Consider the following 19669-nt stretch of genomic DNA (forward strand, 5'->3'; position numbering starts at 1 on the left):
ATAAAATATATACGTAAATGTCATAGAAATGCACTGAAAAACAGTATGGAGCTCCAACTTTTAAAAAAAGTTAGTAACTAAATTAAGTTTGTCAAATTTAATATATTTACTCTAATAAACCTAATTTGAGGGCTGCACGGTGGCGCAGTTGGTAGAGCTGTTGCCTTGCAGCAAGAAGGCTCTGGGTTCGATTCCCGGCCCCGGTCTTTCTGCATGGAGTTTGCATGTTTGCATGGGACAAGGGTATAAAGAAAATGAATGGGTGGAAACCTAATTTGATCACTTTTCTCTTTTCTTTGTAATTTAAATATGACCTACTTCTAAAATAAATCTTGTTGATCTATGAATGAGTGCAGAGTCAACTAGAGTCTTAATTAAATAAAAAAATGAAAAGTTACATTTATTAGACAATGATCTGTTAAGTGTTTATTTATGCTAATGCTAATAACTTTGGCTTATAGCAAATAAAAACCCCAACTTCATCATGCCATGGCTCTTACAAAGGTCCAAACATTATGAATTATGAATGCAACAAGAAATTGTCATTTTTAGGAGCCTTTCTTTGTAAGTTATGTAAAATCTCAACAGGTTTTTAAAAAGTATTTAACTTCACACTGGGCTGTCCATCATTCTTCATTTTCCATACTTATAGAAACCTCATTTCATTTGTTTTTTCTTTTGTAATCGAGTATTGGTTATGTTATAAAATATAACCAATATACCAAAATTTAACAAAAAATGTGGGTTTTTTTAGCTTTCACAATAAAACATTTTATGTGATAGATGTTTAAAACAGTATGTTACGGCCCTAATTTTATTTTGTAGCAGCGAGGACAAAAGTGGCAGGTCCCAGTTTTCAGAATTGTTAGTTAAACTTGCGTTGTGCTTTTTAGGACCTTCAAAGATATGGACATGCTTTCCAGTAGGCAAATGTTTCTGGTTTTAAAATCCTTTTTTTATCATTCAGGTGTAATACTAAAATGTTCAAGATTGTTACTCATAAACCTTAACAAAACATAAACGTTTTAGATTTTTGTCATTTATTGAGATGCATCTGTGTGACATTGCTTCCAGTTGTCCTGCAAGAAAGGAGGCCTGCCCATGTTTGAGTTAGTAGACAGCCAGCCCGTCCACATGGTCAGCGTTGACACCCTTAACCTTACTCCTGGTAAATCAACTGCATTCTATTCCTTTATGTATATATATACATTTTTAAATACTGTAAATCAAGTATTTAATGCTTTTCTGAAATTCGTTTGGCAGATTTCTCGGACTCGGACAGGCTGGAGCGGTTCTTCGATTCGGAGGACGAGGAGTTTGAAATCTTGTCCCTGTAAGGAACGTAACGAACAATTATTTTACTGTAATGGACAGTAGGCGGAAGATTCCGGCCTCTTCTCTGGATCCAGAAGAGAAATCCCCGAGGGCAGGCGGACATGGGGGGAGGGAGACAAACATTTATTAAGAGACCTGTTGAGCCGGTCCAGCTCCAGCGGCGCAGTCCGTGGGTGTCGACGCAGCGTTCCTTCTCATCAGCCTCCGGACATCCAGACGGCCCGGCGGCAGCTGTAGCAGGAGCTCAGGATCAATTCTGTATGCACATCTCTCACATGCGTGTGTTTCCATTTGAGTCTTAACACTTTCGATGTTTATGCTGAAGTGAATCTGGTGCCTTTCCCCGAGTCCCGAGGTAAAAAAAAAAAGAAAACCGAACGGAAGGAAAAAAAAAAAAAAAAGCCGCCATCACGGTTTTATGTGGAGAAGACCCACAGTGGCTCATGACGCCTACAGCTTCCGCAGTTTGTCCAATAATATCTGAAGTCTGTAACAAGCTTGTAATGAAACCAAATCCAGAGAGGCGACTTGTGTTAGCAGCTGACGCAAACGTATCCTTGCCAAGTCTAGAGCATACGCTAGTTTGTTTGAAAATTATTTATTTAATCAAAACAACATGCAGGCAAGTGATGGAGCAAGAGATGTATAAGAGGACTAAAAATAAATCACAACTGTTTATCTCTTATTGGTTTATTAAAAAAAAGGTATATTACATCTCTCATGTTGCTAAGAGGGGAAAGTGTGCAGTGTGCAAAGTTATAAGACAGCATATTAGGGCCGGTGTGTGTGTGTGTATATATATATATATATGAATATATTATATATATGAAAAAAGTAAATATATGGCAAAAAAAACTTCTCAGAAACTTAAAAATAAATTTCTGAGTTCAGAAAGTAAAGAAAATTGCAGGAAAACAAAATCTCATTTCTAGAACACAATTGGAAATAGTCAAACATTTTCCTGTTTTGGAAATTTTTGGAGTTTCTAAAGTGGAAATATTTTCCACTTTAGAAATTTCTAGAAAGTTTCTGAGATAAATGAAAAATGTATTTATTTACTTATTGTTTTAGAAACTTTCTCTACAATGGTCCTTGTATGCCGCCGTATCATTCTGTTGCCATGGTTTCTTCGTGGCCTGCTTAGGCTCACTTCCACAGCTCCCCTAGAGGCATGTTCTGGGTTTCATTGATGGCGTTGAGGCTGTGTGTTCTGATGTCGGCGTGAACTCCTTCAACGTTCTGGGAGGCATCAATGACCTAAAAAAGAAAAAGCATGCAAATTATTTTTCCTTTGTTATATCTCCACATTCAACAATAGTGAATGATCTCCATACCTTCCAGTTGACCGACGGATCCTTCATGAGCTGCTCAAACTTCTCCTGCACCGATTTCTGGAAAGCGCTCGTTTCGTATCGTTCGTTGCCGAACTGACCTCGAAGTGCGGCCTCAGCCGGGTTCAGCTGCAGGAACATGACCAGGTCGGGCTTGGGCAGGCCCACGTCGGGTCTCTTGCACCAGTCCAGACAGAAGCCCTGCAGACGACAACGACCCCAGCCACTGCTCTTCAGACACACGGAAACACCAGCAGACGGATGTGGGTTTTCAGAGAGCACTGACCGGCTTGGCACTGGTGAAGGCGACTCCGGAGAAGGCGTACCGGTCCACCACCAGAGTGATGCCCTGCTCCAGCTTCTTCTTCATTACAGGCCTGTGTGTAACGTAAGATTCATCACAGCCGTTATATGAGGAATATTTTCCTCTATAGGCTAAAGCTTAACAGTTCACAACAGAAACTAATAGTGAAAGTTTTTTTTTTAACAGAATAGTGCAAGTGTAGGATCAATTCTCATGTTTCATGTCAAAAATCTACATTTTTCCAGACTCAAGTTTCAGAGACTAGAAGAAATGAAAGAGAGGGAAGCAATGATATCAGCAATGAACTAAAGGATAGGGAATAAAATCAGGTTGTGTTCTCCACCAGGGTCCATATAGTCCTGATGAAACAAACAATGCATCACTTATTTCCTGCAGGCTTGCTGGCATTCTCCATGAATGACTGTGTGATAATAGGCCAGTAGGTTGCCAGGAAATACCAACTTCCCAGTCAGAAGAATCAAATGATTCTCTGTCTGAAGTCAAATTAGGAGCAACTGAGACTACCCCCAGCAACAACTTGTAAGGCCAAGTTGACTGGTCACATTGAAACACGTTTCAGTATGGCAACAGTAGTAAGCTGTGGTGGAATTATGCAAGCATGTTTCTTTTAAAAGACACATGTAAGAATGTGTCTAAAATTAGTGTTAAATGTAGTGTCTGCAACTCTAAACTGTACAGATTAATTTGTAATTTAAATATTTACTTATGGAAATCCTGAAATTTCCATATATAAATTTTAAGATTTACTGGAAAGTAAATTTTGAAATTATCTTCGTAAGAAGTACTGCTAACAATGTCTATATAGACCGACTGTGTTGAGGGCACGTGACAGATATAATAAAGTTATCTGTGCTGACAGTAATGAAATGGCTTATTATTAAACGACTGCTTCACGGTGTTTATTATTTGGGTTAGTTTCAACTATTATCCATCCCCAAGAGTGTTAACAGCAGATTTGAAGAGTGTAGCACCGCAGTAAAGTCTTACACCAGCTCCCAGCGGTTCGCAGAGAACAGTAGGTGCACCGTGTGGTCCTCCAGGTCACTCTTCTTCTCCAGGTAGGCGCTGATAAGCTGCCCGATGGTTGTGCTCCTGTCTGCAGGAACACAATGGCACTAAGTCCATGTAAAGCTCGAGGAGAGGTACCTCCCCTGACGAGAGAAGGTAGAGAGATACTAAAACTCCTCACCCGGAAACCTCATCATCTCCGCCGGACGGCCGCTCTGCTGCAGCGCCTGAACCAGCTTCTTGCACTGTGTCGTCTTCCCGGCTCTGTCCACCCCCTCCAGGACAATGAGAGCGCCTCTTTTAGACGCCATTAACTCTGTCGACCGATTGTCGGGGACGTGGTGAAGTTCATAAGCCTGTTTTTCTTTGTGGCGACAATAACGGCTGCTCTCTCACAATTTACCCGCCATTTAATAACAGACCGGAAACACGTCATTTTTTCTGAGGTGTTTTTCAGCCCGCCACTCCACCATCCGGAGTGGCGGGATGGTGGAACAGTAAGAAGTACGAAGATAATTTCATTTATGGAGGGGAGAATGCCATTGAGGGCTGTGGTTGACTTTGTTATTACTGAAGATCTGGGAATGACAATGCTTTGCATTATGAGCTAAACTAAACGGATGCGTTTAAAATTATATTTCGAGTTAGAACATATAAACCCGCTCCTTAGGGCCCCAAGTCCAGTAGGGGGCGCCCAAGAATGCTTTTTAATAGCAAAAAAAACAGCCTTCCAAACTTTGAATTAGAACTCAAATTCACTAAGAACCTCAGTTTACTTTTAAACGATCTCCAATGTTTTCCAAGTTATTCAAATTAATTAATTAATTTGCAAATTCTTTAACCTAAAGAATTTTACAAAGGAAAAGCTCAAATGTTTCACTGGTATCACAGTTAAATACTACTGTTGGGATTTATGAATATTATGCTGCCTGTGCTTGTTGTGATGTCACGATCATTAACTGAAAAACAGTTGAACTACTCCCCTATAGAAGGAAATGTTAATCCAGTGGTTTACAATTCTTTATCAAGTACTCTTATTTATTCTTGTAGATATTGTAAAGTAACTAGTCATATTCTGTCATCCAGTAAATTTAAGGATTTCAGTGTTGATTCACTATTAACTAAGCATGTTCTGTTAAACACGCTGTGTGCAAAGCAACAAAGATGGCGATGTAAAAGATGTTGGTGATGCTGTGGTGGCTGACATCTGGTGTTTTAAACTGCAAGAGGGCCCCGAAATCTAATTCTGCTTTGGTCCCCATCCAAACTGTCTTACTTCTAGAACTGAAGTAAAGCATATTCTACAAGTTTCATTTTGTTTTGACGAGTCTTATTTGATGTCAACCTAAGTCATTCAACAGCATTTTGGTCATTGCTGCAGTTTTAAAATCTGCTGTACAGATTAACTTAAATTAATGAAATTTCTTCACTCATACATTTTTAAAACGCAAACAGATTTTTATAAATTTACTTGAAATGGGAGTAGAAATTACAATGTTTCCAACAAAACAGTTCTGGCATAAATGACAGTTTATTGCGACACGTACAGAAGCCAAAGGAAACGATATTTCTTTCCCACATTTATTTTTTCGAGTTACAGTAAAACTTGCTGCCATCATCTTACACTTTGCTCCGGTGGCAGTGTTTCAGGGCATCTTTTAGTGCTGCCAGCACCATGTCAACATTCGCTTTACTGCTGTTGCATCCCATCAATCCCACACGGAACACCTGAGAGGAATGGGAAGAACACCAACACACTTAATTCACACAAACACAACCAGGTTGCGAGTGGCAGAACGTGTCAGTTTCTCATACCAAACTAACTGATGGCCCCAATCCTCCAGAAATCTCTAAGCTGTGTGTTTTCATGATGTAGGCTGTGATCTCTTTCCAGTCGTATCCATGAGGAGCAACAATTGTGGTGACTGTGGGAAGTCTTGCATGCTGTGACAAACGGTTCACAAGTTAACCCAGAGCCGTTGATGGCCGCGTGTTTCATGAAAGCTTCACTGCCTCACCTTTTCTTTGACAAAAAGTTTGAGACCCATGCTCTCCAGGCCAGTGTGGAAATACTCTGCCACCTTCTGATGTCTTTCCCAGGATTTCTCCAGACCCTTGTGTGAAAAAGACAATAAAAATCAGCTGAGTATTCATGTGAAAAAAGATCATCGTGTCACCCCATCTCAGGACACCAAATAACATAGTAACCTTGCATTTTTCAATGTTTTTTAAGTAGTACAACCACAAACTTCAATGTAACACTAAAGAGCAAAAGCTACAAAGGAAAGGGTGACATTAAGCAGTCAAGTGTTACAATGACCCAGTCAAAGTCAAGACCACATAACCTGCACGAATGACAAACTGTCAACAATAATAGCACTGCGTCCTGTACATTACTGTCAATAGCAAACTTTGACCAAACCTTACTGTGATTCTGTGGCAAGATTTAAAACTTGCTCTGTCGACAGTTTCCAATCACTAGCATGTAAAAAGAGTTGGCATAAAACTCAGTTTCTAGAATGCAAAATACTTGCACCTGTAAAAGGAGTGGTAATTGGTCTGAAGTTATGTTGCACTTTCATAGTTATACTGACAACCTGGGTTTAAATGCCTTGCCCAGGAGCACGCTGTCATGGCAGGAAAAATCTGCAATCAATCTTCTGATTGCAAAACAACCACTCCATCACAGTTGCCCTGGATGATGTCTCTACAAAGCATCGACTCAAATGCACACCACATTTGTACAAATATTGAAAGCCCTGCATCCTTTTCCTAACCTTTCACAAGTGTTCCTTGCTTTTTGTTGGTCTATGACATAACAGCCACAAAAAAAAAATCCACTGAATAATGTGGTTGTTGCATGGCAATATGTAAATAAATCAATTCAGAAAGCATTAGTACTTTGGCAAGGTGCTGTGAAATTCTTGCTGGGACTCTGTGAGATGGAACTTTGCCCCTAACTGTATCAGGACGAAGTGCTAATAACCTGGCAAAATATTTTACCTTTTTTAAAAAGTGTAACAGAAGATTCATGAATAATTACTGAGCTGACTCCAACTCATGCCCCACCTCATCAGCAAGCACAGCCAGGCTCTCCCTCAGGGAGTAAAAGGCGGTGACCGGCCCCGTGTGGTGGTATCTGTTGAGAAGACGGAAAGAGGACAGAACTTTGCAAAGTGGCATTTTCTCTTGCGTCTTCTTCACTCGTAGGTGTCTTACATTCTTGCTGGCTTGTCATCACATCCCCAGTAGTTTGAAAGCCAACTCAAATCCAAGAAGAACGACACAGGTTTTGTTGTGCGACTGAATACTTTGCGGCTGTGAACAATTTTCCTCCCTTCAATACGTTTTTCCATTGCACGTTTGCATATGCAGTACACAAGACATATTCTCACCATGCACTCTCACTGAATGAAATGGGTGCTGTACCAGGAGGGGCATTCAGAACCTTTTGCGAGCCGGTATACAAAATGTCGATACCTGCATACAATCATTAGCAGAAAAGTCTTTCGTTTGCTGTAAAGATCATTATGTCACACCACACAGATTAATTCAAGAGTTCATTTGGTCTACATGGAAGCCATAATGAGCTCTAAACCTTGCTGGTCCATGTAGAGAGGAGTGCCTCCTATCGACGCCACAGAATCAACTAGGAGAAGGCAGTTATACCTGGGGAAACAAATCAGCAAACATCTGAAATCACCTGATGTCCCACATTGAGAACATGCTGTGATAGCAGATCTTACTTATGGCACAAGTCGCCAATGCCATCTAAAGGATGCAGGACTCCTGTGGAAGACTCTCCATGCGCGAGGAAGAACAGAACCGGTCTGTGTTCTGATAAGGCCTGCGATGAAATCACGCAATAACTGCATTAGTTGTAGCAGCATGAGAGTTTGCTTTATTTAGTCTGATCACTACAGTGATGTGTGGCAATACCTTCTCAATCTCTGCATTGGTCAAGTAGCCACCAGGAGGCGCCACAATGGTTTTTACTCTTGCACCTGTTGGATGGACACACATTCTGTTTTTGGACCCATTCCAAAATATATGTATGTGTTTTCAACCTGTTCAAACATTTGTTCATTTTGCTCAAAACAAAGAAAATGTGGGAGTATTGAAGTGTGAATCAAAGTGATGCCCACGCAATCCATCTTGACTGTCATCTCCCTTCAGTGCTCCAGCTGGGATTTGTCCCATTGACCTGGATTTCTCAGGAGGTATTGCATCCTGACCAATCAGCAAAAAGAAGGAGGAGTTGTGAACAATTTAGCATTTCTACACGTTTTTTCTAATTGTAGTTTGCCTACGGTTGAAGTTTGGCAACAGCACTGGAGGAAGTGAACAAAGTCATTCAGTCCTTGTTGGCTACACCTACAAATACTGAGTTATTAAAGTCGGAGCAAAAGGAATGTTTAAGACTTTTCATTGTTGGCAAAGACGTTGTGGCCCTGATCCTCATGGGGTTGTTTACAACGCACACAATTCCTGGTAAGCTTCATAGTGTAGCTTCCTTCACAGTTGATGTGCCGTATTACCTATGTCACGATCAAACATTAATTATTGGGTAAAATCAGATTCAATCATTTAAAACTAACAGTCCACACCTACAGCGAGCTATAATTTAGTAATAATCAAGGGTCCAGATCTTTTTTTAGAAAGCAAACTTAGAGTATGTTCCAAAGCTTTATCCCCAAATTTTGAAATATGTCTGCCAATGCAAATATTAAATGTCTTTATTTCTATCAGGGAGCTTTTGAGTGACTTACCAACCCTCTCCGCCATATCGGCTGCCCGCTCTCCCCATATACCATTGACCGCTACCAGCACGCTTTCCCCAGACTCCACCGTGTTGAAGATGGCACACTCCATTGCAGTGTGACCAGTGCCGCTCACAGCAAAAGTTGTCCTGTTCTGTGTTTGGAACAGGTATTGGATTCCACTCTTGATGTCGCTCATGATCTGCAATTACAATTACATTTCTGATGGTAAAATTTAAATATTTTTGCCTTTGTTCATTGAGGGTCCAACTGAAACGCATTGCCTACAATCCAAGGTCAAAAAAAGGAGGGTTGGCAAAAGTTGGGGTGGTTCATAAATTCGGGAACAGGAAAGCCATCTGTCTGTCAGTCTTGAAAGAAGGAGCTACATAGAATGCAATCCTGGAATCCATGGCTGTGTGTTGGTCTTCCCCTGCATGGACAACATGATGGTGGTTGAACTTGCTGACTTACCTCAAATATCTCCGGGTGCATGTGTCCAATGACCGGCTTGGCTCCGGCTTCCAGAATGCGTCGAGGAACATTGGAAGGTCCTGGTCCAAACATGTAACGGTGAGGAACAACCATTTGTTTCTTCAGGCATTGTGGTGGAGGCACGGAGACGGGCGACATGACTTCACAGCAAGACGAGCAGAGCAAAAAAGATGAAAGAGACGTAAGGGACGGAGGTGAAGTATTCCCTCAGCCAGACACACCCCTCCGTCTGACCATTGAAGTCCTCGGGTCAAACGTCTGTCACAGTATTTACCCTTTTCATCTTCTGTCAACTGTGAGTGTGTACCCAGCTCTGACAACACGAACTTTCCTTTAAGGACGTCACCAGACATGCTGCTGTTTGTTAATAATTAGCTACCAGGCTTACAGGCTTTCAAAATTAACTGTTTATTTCATGTGCTCTTCATTTTAAATGTTTTTTCTTTTTCTGTTTTTGCTTCAGTATTTTAACCAAATTATTGTTTGAAAACTACTACATAAGTGACTCTAGTTACCCAGATTTCAACTTTGCTTTGATCAGACAAGAGTTTTTTTATTCCTAAAGTCCAATCCAACCTATTAGAAATGTTGGTGATTTTTCAGGGCTTCCTGTCAGCCTGGGTGAACGAGAACATGAATTTAATCGAGTTGAGAAATGCACTAGCTGTATTTTCTTCTCCTTGTCTAAGCTAGCGGAGCATGTCATTCACACGGCAACTGGCTGAGCATAAATGACCAAGTAGTCGTCATTTTTATATTTACACCATATTAGCAGCCCAACCACTTTGTATTATTTCAAGCTAGACAGGTTTCACCATAATGAAAAAGTAAACAACCACGTTTTGAAACAACTTTAGTAAAATGTTTATCTTTATGCACTCTTCTTTTCAACCGGCTTTCAGAAGGTACAAAAGCTCTTAAAACTGTCAACAGCTGGAGGAGTTATCACCCTCAAAACTGTTGAATTCAGTATTTTTCTAGAACAAGGACGTAAACTATTTTTGTCTGATCATAAACCTTGGAAAAACAGGCTTGACAAACACTTCAAAGAACTACCATTCAACTCAGTCTTGAAAGACATAAAAATGTTAACATGTACACTTTAAATCCAATAATAATCCAATGATACGACTTCAGGATGTTATCCAAGATGAGCAAACATGATCAAGTGTGGAAAGTGTAAAATGCTGTTTATTAGTCTCCTTCCCGCTCAGTACTCTCCCTCAGCTGTTTAACATTTTGTTGCCCTGTCATTCATCACACCTCTGTATTTAAGCTCCCTGGTTTTCGTTGCTCCTTGGTGGTTTTGACCTGGTTCTATTTCTGAGTCCCTTTATGCCTTGCTGTGAGTTTGCACTTTTATAGTTAAATCACCATGCGGTTCCCAAACTCCTGTTTCAACCTCACAATATATGACAATGACGTCTCATTCCTACATACAAAATGTTCCTGTGTGATGTCCTGCAACTAGTATTGCAAAGCTCTGAAAGATCAAGCTTTAACTCATATTTAAGAATTTGTTCTACAGTCATATTAGAAAATGATTGTTACGGCCCCCCCTTTTGTGAGGAGGAGGGGAGTAACCCGACAACCACAAAAACTTGACAGAGTCCAGGTGAATGTTTTAAAAAAAAGGGATTTATTGATAAAAATCCCAGAAGGCTTGTACAAACTGTGGGGGAGAAAGGGACGGTTAGGTGGTGCCAAATCAAAGAAAATAATAAAACAAAACGGGGCCTAACTACCATCTATGCTAAAGAAAAGAAATAGAAAACAAAAACCATGCCTACCTAATCTAACAAAAGTTTCCACCAAAACTTTACATGGGTGGCACCCACCTACTTACCTAATGTTTCTAACAGAAAAACACCTACGTGATGACATGTACASGGTACCCCAAACTWACCTCGCCCTCTAACTCCCACCACAAACCTTCACAYYAAGAGCAACAAGACATGCGTCAGGAAAAGTCAGTTGAAGAGAGAGACCTCCCCTGGGATGCTTATATAAGGCCTCCCTGGATGCTGATTGGGCCTTGGTTGACAAGGATCAATCAGGGGAGATTGACACCAGCTTTCCTTACTACCTGTGAAGAGACAAACAAAAGAGGGGGGAGGGGAAAGAGAAACAAACAGCCTGACAGGCATGTAACAATGATTAAAAAGTTTATTTCAGGATCTGCATCAGGAAGTGAACACGTCATATATATATATGAACTACACAGGCTGATCTTTTCAAGCCCTTATTTCTGGTAATTATGAAGATTTTCTGCATTTATAATTACAATATTATATCAGACCTGCAAAAAAACGTAATACAGAAATGTGGGTTTAATGCAAAATATGTTTGATACATGCTTGAAGGTTGTTATGTACAAAAAGTAATTTTAATCTGCCAACCAAGCCTTAGTGGAACTAATTTATTGAATATTATTGTTTATGTTCTCAGCAGAACATTTTGCTCTGAAAGGTAATGTAGTTTCTAAAAGTGTAATGAGAAGAGAAGCAGTTGATGATGTCAAAAAAAGCAGACACTCTGCTTACTGTTGATGTCAAAAGTTTCATTTTGATAAAGCTTATACATGGCCCTGGGCTATCCTCTGTACTCAGTACATTTTTGCCACAAACATGAAAACTGAACTGTGCTTCATTAAATTTGAGTCTAAGCTTCACGTTGCTGAACTGAAATCAGATTCCAGTGGTTGTTGTACTGTCGATTCTCTTTAACTTTAGCTAAAACACTTAAGTTGTTTAAAGTTAATTTCTAGATAAAAGCTATTAGTTCATATGATATATTCTTTTAACTATGTGCTCTTTAGAAAAGATAAAAAGAACGCACATTTTCAGTCAGACCAATGGACTGAGTTTTTATTGTTTGTGTTTGCTACGGTTGTGCTTGACCCGTCCTCTGGGAGATGAGGAGATGCTTTCCCAGAGGTTCAGGGCAGAAGCTGCCATCTCTGTACACCAGCCGGCCCCTCAGGACGGTCGCACGCACCACTCCCTGCAGCGTGGAGCCGAGGTACGGGGTCATCTGCACAAATACACACACACATACGCATGCATACACACGCACGCAGTCAGACACTTGTGTAAACAGCAGAGCTCGACCGATCCTCGCAATTTGTTTTTCAGTTGTTTCTTACAGACTTTAGTTACCTTGTTCTTGTGGTGAATGCTTGCTTCTTCAATCTGTGAAGTGAAAACAAACATGAAGCACAAACACAGCCTTGACAATAGCTTTAAGGAGCTGTATTATGTGTTCTCCACATACTTATTGCCATTTTATAGCACAATCAAGTAACTCTGTTGACTCATAATTTACAAGAAATTTGACTTTGTAATTTAACAGCTTTAAATTGGGTTTCTGCCGCTTTAAAATCTCCTGCTCTCTCTGAAACTCCGCCTTGAGGAAGTATCACAACATGGCTACTCTATTAACCCTTTAACAATGCTTTTACCAGCGTTGCACTGAGAAGTAGCTCCTATAATGAGCTCTGCAGATTAGTTCTACCGGGTATTTGCTAATTGCTGCTGGCTAGTCTGCAGGAGCTGAGTGGGAGAGGGCTGCTCTGTGAGACAGAAGCTTGGAAACTGCACCTTAAAGGTGGAGGTAGGTCAACCCAGGTATTTTATGGTTGCCATGGAGATTAAAGGATGTCTCAAACATGCATGAAAGACTCAAGGCAACAGCCCAGGAATGTTTTGATGAAGGACTAACATTATAACATTCTAACATGATGTAAAGCTCAATGCTGCCCCTTTAACAGTGTGAATACCTCACACTGACCTGAAAGCCCGTCTCTGGATCCCAAATGACCAAGTCGGCATCAAAGCCAGGGGCCAGGCTGCCCTTCAGGCTGCCCAGGCTGCTCAGTTGGGCTGTGTTTCTGCTGAGGAGCCTCACCGCATCAGCCAGTTGAAAGTCTCTCTTACTGGCTGAAGTCCAGAACAGAGGCAAACCTGAAAAACAGGGACAAGAAACTCTTTCTCTGCTTCCTGGTGGTAATTTTTAAACACTGTGACTGGCCGTCTGCTTTGCTCCCACTAAAAGACTTTGACCATTGTGACAGAAAAGTAAATGATTGGTAGAAGCTTTAGACTTTTTTGCCAGTTCAGTGTTGGATTTACCTCATTTAAATCACAATCAAGAAGATGTGGTGACGGGATAGAGCAGGTCTAATCTACCAAAATAGGAATGTTGACAATTAATGACAGGAAGTAAGTCAATTTAGGAATTTAGGTTTATAAATTCACAGATAAACAATAATTCATGATCTATTAAAGTATAATAATTAACCAAAAAGCAAAAGCGGTGTGTGAAAAACCAAATAAGTTACTCATGATTCTAAACTGGGAAGAGCTCTATTAACTCTGATAGGTTTAAGTGCTTGCATTTTTACTTCTTCAGATTTGTAAATAAAAACGATATCAAGTCCTGTTAGCAATTTCAAATCAATAAGGTTAAAGTTTGGACTTTGACTAGGCTGTTGCAACATGTGGATTATCTTTTTTTCATGTTCAGACAGAGTGGCTGCTGGATTTGAGGTTTTCTGTTCTGTAATATTTCCAGTTTCTGTGGAGCTGTTTGGCAGATAGTCCGACGTTTTTCTCTGTAATATTTCAGTAGACAGAAAAATTCTAGGTCAACTTAGTGACTGCAAGGAGCCTGGACAATATGACTGCACAGCCAGCCTGAATAATTACTCATATGCCACCATTGTTGATCGTAGATATGAGATGTTTTTATTGATATATTGTCTTTAGTTTCTATAGTTAAGTCTACATCATCAGCCCTCCACCACCGTGCTTTACTGCCAGAGAGGAGTGTTTGTCTTGAAACACAGGAATACCAATGATTTAAGGCCTGGGTTGCGTCTGTGAATCAGTATTCTTCAATGTGATCTTTTTCTAATTTAACATTCAAACTTACTTTTACAATCAGAGTTTATAGGAAGAGGAGCCTGCTTTATGTCCTTCTATAGGGAGAAGGATCTGGAATTCATTCCAGACATGCTGGCAGACATTTAATCTTTTTAAGATCCATCAATCAGACACTGAATACCCTCAGATTTAGCTTTGGATACAACAGAAACTGGACCAAATGCCTCTGCAAGCAGATTTTGACTACTACTTATCAATGTTGACATTTATTGACTGAATTTGATGATATCCTCCCTTGATATAAAACTAATGTAACATTTGGACATATGAGCTATTTAAGGTGAAATAATTACATGAGTTTTGGTAGAAGGAGTTTGTCCTGCAGTCAAGCCTACTATCCACTAGCTCACCACCATCAGCCTGTGAATATGTGGGTGAATGACTGAATGGAGTGTGAAGCACTCTGGGGTCCTCTGGACTTGATGAAGCATTTACAAGTACAAACCATTTTTTACCATTTTCTAGCTGCCACCAGTTTGAGAAACGTACCAAATTGTAAGGATGAAATCCCTCCCCATGCCTGCGTGAAGTCCCCGCTCTCCAGTTTCTTAAGATCGGGGGTGCAGGGGGAGTGGTCAGACACCACCATGTCAATCTGTCCAGTTTTCAGCGCAGACCACAGCTGCTCCTGAAGGGGGCCAATGACAGTATTAAGCACATGGTGTTTCTTTGTATTGCGTCCATTGAGCATCACCTTTTGGATCTGCAAAACGACGAGTCCGTCTACCTGGTTAGCAGAGCCTCGGATGGGAGGGCAGCACTTAAACTGTGTGGCTCCCGCAGGAATGGTTTCTGCACACAGGTTGAGGTAATGATGGGTGGTCTCCACCGTTAGGGGGGCCCCAGCTTGCCGAGCTTTCTGGATCAGCTTAAGGGCCTTTGCAGATGACAAGTGAACAATGTGGCATCGCACCCTGAAACACAGAGAGGCCATTGCAGCTGCAGCAACTACCAAATCTTCAACAGAGAAAAAACCTATACTGACATAAAGAGAATATGCAGAGTCTTGCAAAAACTAGTTGCACCCCTTACACTTTAATTCATTGCAAATGTAGTTTATCATCAAATTCATTGAACCCAGCAGAACCACAGGCTGATTGTCCGAATGCTAAACCCTGACCCTCATGTCCCTGTGGAAGGAAAGCTTCACCTGAGGACTATGTTCTACCTCGGGGTAAAAAAGTCTGATTTCTTCCGTGTTTGATGGCTAAAATGTTATTTTATTTTTTCATCCTTATTTACAATTTTTCTTCCAAATCAGAATCATTTACTACTGCGTTAGCGTTTCGCATAAGTTTTTGGTTAAATGTGGAAAAGTTCAAAGTATGTTTGGAGGGGACATGCAGTAACTTCTCTCACCAGTATTGCAGACAGAGTTCTGTAACGGTCCGAATAGCTTCTACCTCCATGACATCGGGCCGGGACCGCAGGAAGGTGTCGTACTGGCAAGGGTCTGACTCTGGGAGGGTTGGTTATAAAAGATATGTTACTGAAGGAAATTTAATGAAAACAAATGTACTTTTAAATTTTTTTTATGAAAAATTTCATTAAAATTACAGAAAATTCTACGGTAGCACTTTATTTGAAGGGGGGGTGAGTAAGACTGTCATGACACTGTCATAAACATGACATAACTCCTGTCATGAACATGAATAAGCCTTCATGAATATTTATGACTGTTGTCATAAAGCGTCATTCGGTAAATTATCACACTTTTAATACAAAGTTGACATTATTCAAAATGTCTATGACAACTTGACATTAACCAAGAAATCATTACTGTTTAAACTTAACCTTTAATAACATAAAGTTATCTAAATTGTAAAGTGCAATCAGTAATACTTTTAGAACAAATTTATAACAGTAATGATTTATTGGTTAATGTCAAGTTGTCATAAAGACATTTTGAATAATGTCAACTTTGTATTAAAAGTGTCATAATTTACTGAATGACGCTTTATGACAACAGTCATAAATATTCATGAAGGCTTATTCATGTTCATGACGGGTGTTATGACATGTTTATGACAGTCATAAATATTCATGAAGGCTTATTCATGTTCATGACAGGTGTTATGTCATGTTTATGACAGTGTCATGACAGTCTTACTCACCCCCCCTTCAAATAAAGTGCTACCGTAGAATTTTCTGTAATTTTAATGAAATCTTTCATAAAAAAAATTTAAAAGTACATTTGTTTTCATTAAATTTCATGAGTCATGAGTCTTATTCACCCCCCTTCAAATAAAGTGTTACCAATTCTACAAAGATTTCTGTACACTTTTTAAGCTATCTTTATTCAACCTAGACTGTGGTTATTTCAGTTTTGTAACATCAGCAACTCAAGTTATTGTAAATGAAGGCACTAAAACATTTCAGTCTTTATCCTGAGTACAGCTTAAGTTTATTTTTTAGCATGAAATCTATAGTGGTAACAGGCAAAGAGAAAAAAAGTCTATAATTTCATGTGATTTAAATTTGTACAATTACCATCAGCGTTGTTCCCCATTGTTGGTTGAACATCCATCTCTGCGTGAAACTGGAGGAGACAAAACCAAATGGTTTTTAGCTTGTGACCAATCACCAGAAGGTCTCTTAAAGGGGCAGTATTATGTGTTTTCCAGGCACATGCTGTAATTTTATTATAGCAAAATCAAGTAACTATTTTACCTTTAATTGTTTAAAAAATGCTGTAAATAGAAATTTGACCATAATTTAACACCTTGAAATTGGGCCTCTGTCTCTTTAAAACCTCCCGCTCTTTCTGAAATTCAGGAAGTCATCACAACATGGGGGCTGCACAGTGGCGCAGTTGGTAGAGCTGTTGCCTTGCAGCAAGAAGGTTCTGGGTTCGATTCCCAGCCTGGGGTCCTTCTGCATGGAGTTTGCATGTTCTCCCTGTGCATGCGTGGGTTTTCTCCAGGTACTCCAATTTCCTCCCACAGTCCAAAAACATGACTGTCAGGTTAATTGGCCTCTCTAAATTGTCCCTAGGTGTGAGAGTGTGTGTGCATGGTTGTGTGTCCTGTGTGTCTCTATGTTGCCCTGCGACAGACTGGTGACCTGTCCAGGGTGACCCCGCCTCTCGCCCGGAACGTTAGCTGGAGGTAGGCACCAGCAACCCTCCCGACCCCACTGAGGGACAAGGGTGAAAGAAAATGGATGGATGGATCACAACATGGTTCTCTATTAACCCTTTAGCAATGTTTTTACCAATGTTTCACTGAGAAGGAGCTCACATAAGCTCAGCTGATGCACAGTTCCACCAGGTGTTTGCTAATTGCTGCTGGCTAGTCTGAAGGAGCTGAGTGAGGGATTTGTGGTGGAGGGCTACTCTGTGAGACAGAAGCTTGGAAATTTTGGGGCGAAACTGAGGAGGAAGGCCAAAGGCAGGGCTAGGTCCCTCCAATCATTTTGCACAGGAAGGGAATAACATTATTAAATTATGTAAAGCTCAAACAAGTCGATTTTACATAATACTGCATCTTTTAGAAAGAGGCGTGTCACGGAGCCAAATCCAGTAATTCACCAGCAGAACGCTTCCTGTTCCCTGGAGCTGCTTCATGGCCGTGTGGAGGTCGAATTCAGCCACATGGGGAAACTCATCAACACCGCTGTGGATGAGGAAACACTTGAACCCAGCAATGCCTGCCTTGATCATGGGCCGAAGTTCACGCTGTGAGGAGACAAAATACTTCCATGTTTTGGATGCAAAAAAAAAATAAACACAGAACACTCCTTTTTTTACATTTCATTTGGTCGGTACCTGATTTCCAGGAACAACTCCTCCCCAGAAGGCTACGTCCACAAAGCACTTCCCCGTCGCCTCCTGCAGCTTTTCTTCAAAGTTTCTGAGCGTTGTGGTTGGAGGGACGTTGTTTCTGGAGGGGTTGTAATCAAACGCTCTCTTAACACAGCACTCCATCAAATTTTGTCCCTTTTTAAAGAGACCAAATCAACCAACGCAGCCTACAACGTGACCTTGTTGGGTGAGCGTCCCCTTCCTAATGCCACCCTGGGCACCTGCCCAAGTGACCCTGATACTTCAACTTACAAGGGCATGTCTACAACAGTGGTCACTCCTCCCGCCGCAGCGGCCCTAGTGGCCGTCCAGAAGCTCTCCCACGAGGTGCGGCCCGGCTCGTTCACGTGAACGTGGCAGTCTACGACGCCTGGCATCACCACGCTGTCCCCCACATCCAGCACCTGCAGTCAAGGAGGGGTTAAACCAGGGGTGCTAAATCAACCCTCAGAGGCACTTTTAACCTAACGGACAGGGGAGAGCGACCGCCAGCTTACCTCACAGCCAACATCCACAGTAAAGTTGCAGCTAGAGAGTATTTGGTGGATTTTACCATCTTTAATTATTATGACAGCTGGACTCACTTCATTACCAAGCAGCACTCTATTGCTTCTGACAGCACTAACCACTGATCCGAGCTCCATGTCTGTTTTTACTGAGAGTAAAAGAGAACAGAAAGAGTTTCTGAGCTCTGCCTTTGTGATCTAGATATAATCTCAGCATTTCAGTGGCTCAGAGCAGAGGCACCGCCTCCTGCTGTACGGGGCAAAGGATAAAGCTTTTGTTGACTTTTTTTGCTTTCTTTAGCAATGCAACATGCTGAATCATATGCACAACAGGGCAAAAAGGCCCCATTGGTGAATAATAATATTTCTTAGTGGTAGTTTTTTTTTTTAAGTGAGCTAAACTTCAGTCTTCAACAAAGTTCCTATAAAATAGTGTTTTCTTTAAGTTTGTGCATTCTGGCCTCTTTGGTCTTATGTTTTATGCAGTTTCCACTATGCAGACTTCAGTTATGGTAATTGTTAAAGTTTATAATGGAACAATTACAAAAAGAGTGATTATGTTAAAAGTGTTGCCATTATAAAGTCTTTAACAAAAAAACAACAACAAAAAAAAAAACAATACGACTACATGATGTAATCGTATTGTTGTTGTTTTTGTTGTTTCAGAATGAACAAGAATTCTGGGGCAACATTCTTTGGACTTTATGAGAGCAAAAATCTGGCACCATGCAGAAAAGTCTAAAAAAAAAAAAAAATCAAAAAGTGATTTTATAATTATTGTTTTTTTTTTCCAAAAGTTATTTTTGAAAAATCCCTTTTTCAAAACATTTTATTGTCAAAAAAGATAATTTAGGCAAAAATAAATAAGTAAATAAATAAATAAATACTGGTGGCAAAAAATTATTTAGGGCGTTATTTTAGGAATTAGGTTCACACTAACCTTTCCTTCCTATACATTTTGTACGTCATCCTATCATCATTTAGTGACACTGATGCTCATAAGTACGTAAGCATCAGAATGCAGTGTGTTCATTGATCCTCATTAGCCCCAGCAGGCTCTCCGTCATCAGGATGTAGACCTGGGCGCGGCCGGGCGCCTGCTCCCTCCATCCTTCCTCCCGGCGAGCCGCCGTGCGTTGTGACGCCAGCCCGTTTGGGGAGCAG

At 40.7% G+C, this 19669-nt stretch overlaps 4 protein-coding genes across 6 annotated transcripts in view; 1 reads left to right on the plus strand and 3 right to left on the minus strand.

Annotated features, from left to right (window-relative positions):
• atg4b (autophagy related 4B, cysteine peptidase) overlaps positions 1–2049 on the plus strand; it is a 10881-nt gene extending 8832 nt beyond the window's left edge. For both annotated transcript variants that reach the window (XR_533561.2, XM_008407732.2), the window contains 2 exons: positions 1075–1168; positions 1264–2049. Coding sequence is in view for 1 of the 2 variants with exons in the window: in XM_008407732.2 (XP_008405954.1) it covers positions 1075–1168; positions 1264–1337 (168 nt within the window). In the remaining variant the exon portion in view is untranslated. The remainder of the gene's footprint in view (positions 1–1074; positions 1169–1263) is intronic.
• A 131-nt stretch (positions 2050–2180) lies between these two features.
• dtymk (deoxythymidylate kinase (thymidylate kinase)) lies at positions 2181–4438 on the minus strand. The gene is made up of 5 exons (XM_008407733.2): positions 4181–4438; positions 3979–4087; positions 2953–3043; positions 2670–2867; positions 2181–2592 (listed from the first exon to the last, which is right to left on the minus strand). Exons 1-5 carry the CDS (start codon positions 4308–4310, stop codon positions 2482–2484), a joined length of 639 nt encoding a protein of 212 aa, XP_008405955.1. The 5' UTR covers positions 4311–4438; the 3' UTR covers positions 2181–2481.
• Positions 4439–5511: 1073 nt separating this feature from the next.
• agxta (alanine--glyoxylate and serine--pyruvate aminotransferase a) lies at positions 5512–9554 on the minus strand. Its single transcript, XM_008407730.2, has 11 exons — positions 9234–9554; positions 8769–8961; positions 7939–8003; positions 7746–7846; positions 7598–7668; positions 7395–7479; positions 7219–7317; positions 7069–7138; positions 6018–6113; positions 5815–5943; positions 5512–5727 (listed from the first exon to the last, which is right to left on the minus strand). Exons 1-11 carry the CDS (start codon positions 9390–9392, stop codon positions 5620–5622), a joined length of 1176 nt encoding a protein of 391 aa, XP_008405952.1. The 5' UTR covers positions 9393–9554; the 3' UTR covers positions 5512–5619.
• Positions 9555–12107: 2553 nt separating this feature from the next.
• Positions 12108–19532, minus strand: LOC103463959 (allantoinase, mitochondrial). Of its 2 annotated transcripts, none has more exons than XM_017304486.1 (11): positions 19446–19532; positions 18252–18403; positions 17964–18078; positions 17727–17873; positions 16688–16736; positions 15557–15656; positions 14925–15111; positions 14687–14825; positions 13044–13216; positions 12413–12445; positions 12108–12287 (listed from the first exon to the last, which is right to left on the minus strand). In XM_017304486.1, the coding sequence occupies exons 2-11, from the start codon at positions 18374–18376 to the stop codon at positions 12138–12140; spliced, it is 1218 nt and encodes a 405-aa protein (XP_017159975.1). In that variant the 5' UTR covers positions 18377–18403; positions 19446–19532; the 3' UTR covers positions 12108–12137. The 2 variants fall into 2 exon arrangements, with proteins under 2 accessions (XP_017159975.1, XP_008405951.1); XM_008407729.2 differs by lacking the exon at positions 19446–19532 and adding an exon at positions 18497–19263.
• Positions 19533–19669: the final 137 nt, after the last annotated feature.

This window comes from Poecilia reticulata, linkage group LG4 (assembly GCF_000633615.1).
Source record: "Poecilia reticulata strain Guanapo linkage group LG4, Guppy_female_1.0+MT, whole genome shotgun sequence".
In the NCBI taxonomy this organism is placed as follows: Eukaryota; Metazoa; Chordata; class Actinopteri; order Cyprinodontiformes; family Poeciliidae; genus Poecilia; species Poecilia reticulata.

Coding starts and splice junctions, on each gene's coding strand:
- dtymk (XM_008407733.2), bottom strand. CDS start 4,310: ATGGCGTCTAAAAGAGGCGCTCTCATTGTCCTGGAGGGGGTGGACAGA. Junction 2,868..2,952: donor CCTTCACCAGTGCCAAGCCG/GTCAGTGCTCTC, acceptor TGTCGTCTGCAG/GGCTTCTGTCTGGACTGGTG. Junction 2,593..2,669: donor ATCCGTCGGTCAACTGGAAG/GTATGGAGATCA, acceptor TTTCTTTTTTAG/GTCATTGATGCCTCCCAGAA.
- agxta (XM_008407730.2), bottom strand. CDS start 9,392: ATGTCGCCCGTCTCCGTGCCTCCACCACAATGCCTGAAGAAACAAATG. Junction 7,318..7,394: donor TCATTCAGTGAGAGTGCATG/GTGAGAATATGT, acceptor AATTGTTCACAG/CCGCAAAGTATTCAGTCGCA. Junction 5,944..6,017: donor AACTTTTTGTCAAAGAAAAG/GTGAGGCAGTGA, acceptor CGTTTGTCACAG/CATGCAAGACTTCCCACAGT.
- LOC103463959 (XM_008407729.2), bottom strand. CDS start 18,643: ATGGAGCTCGGATCAGTGGTTAGTGCTGTCAGAAGCAATAGAGTGCTG. Junction 12,446..13,043: donor ATCCAGAGACGGGCTTTCAG/GTCAGTGTGAGG, acceptor TTCACTTCACAG/ATTGAAGAAGCAAGCATTCA. Junction 12,288..12,412: donor GCATTCACCACAAGAACAAG/GTAACTAAAGTC, acceptor GTATTTGTGCAG/ATGACCCCGTACCTCGGCTC.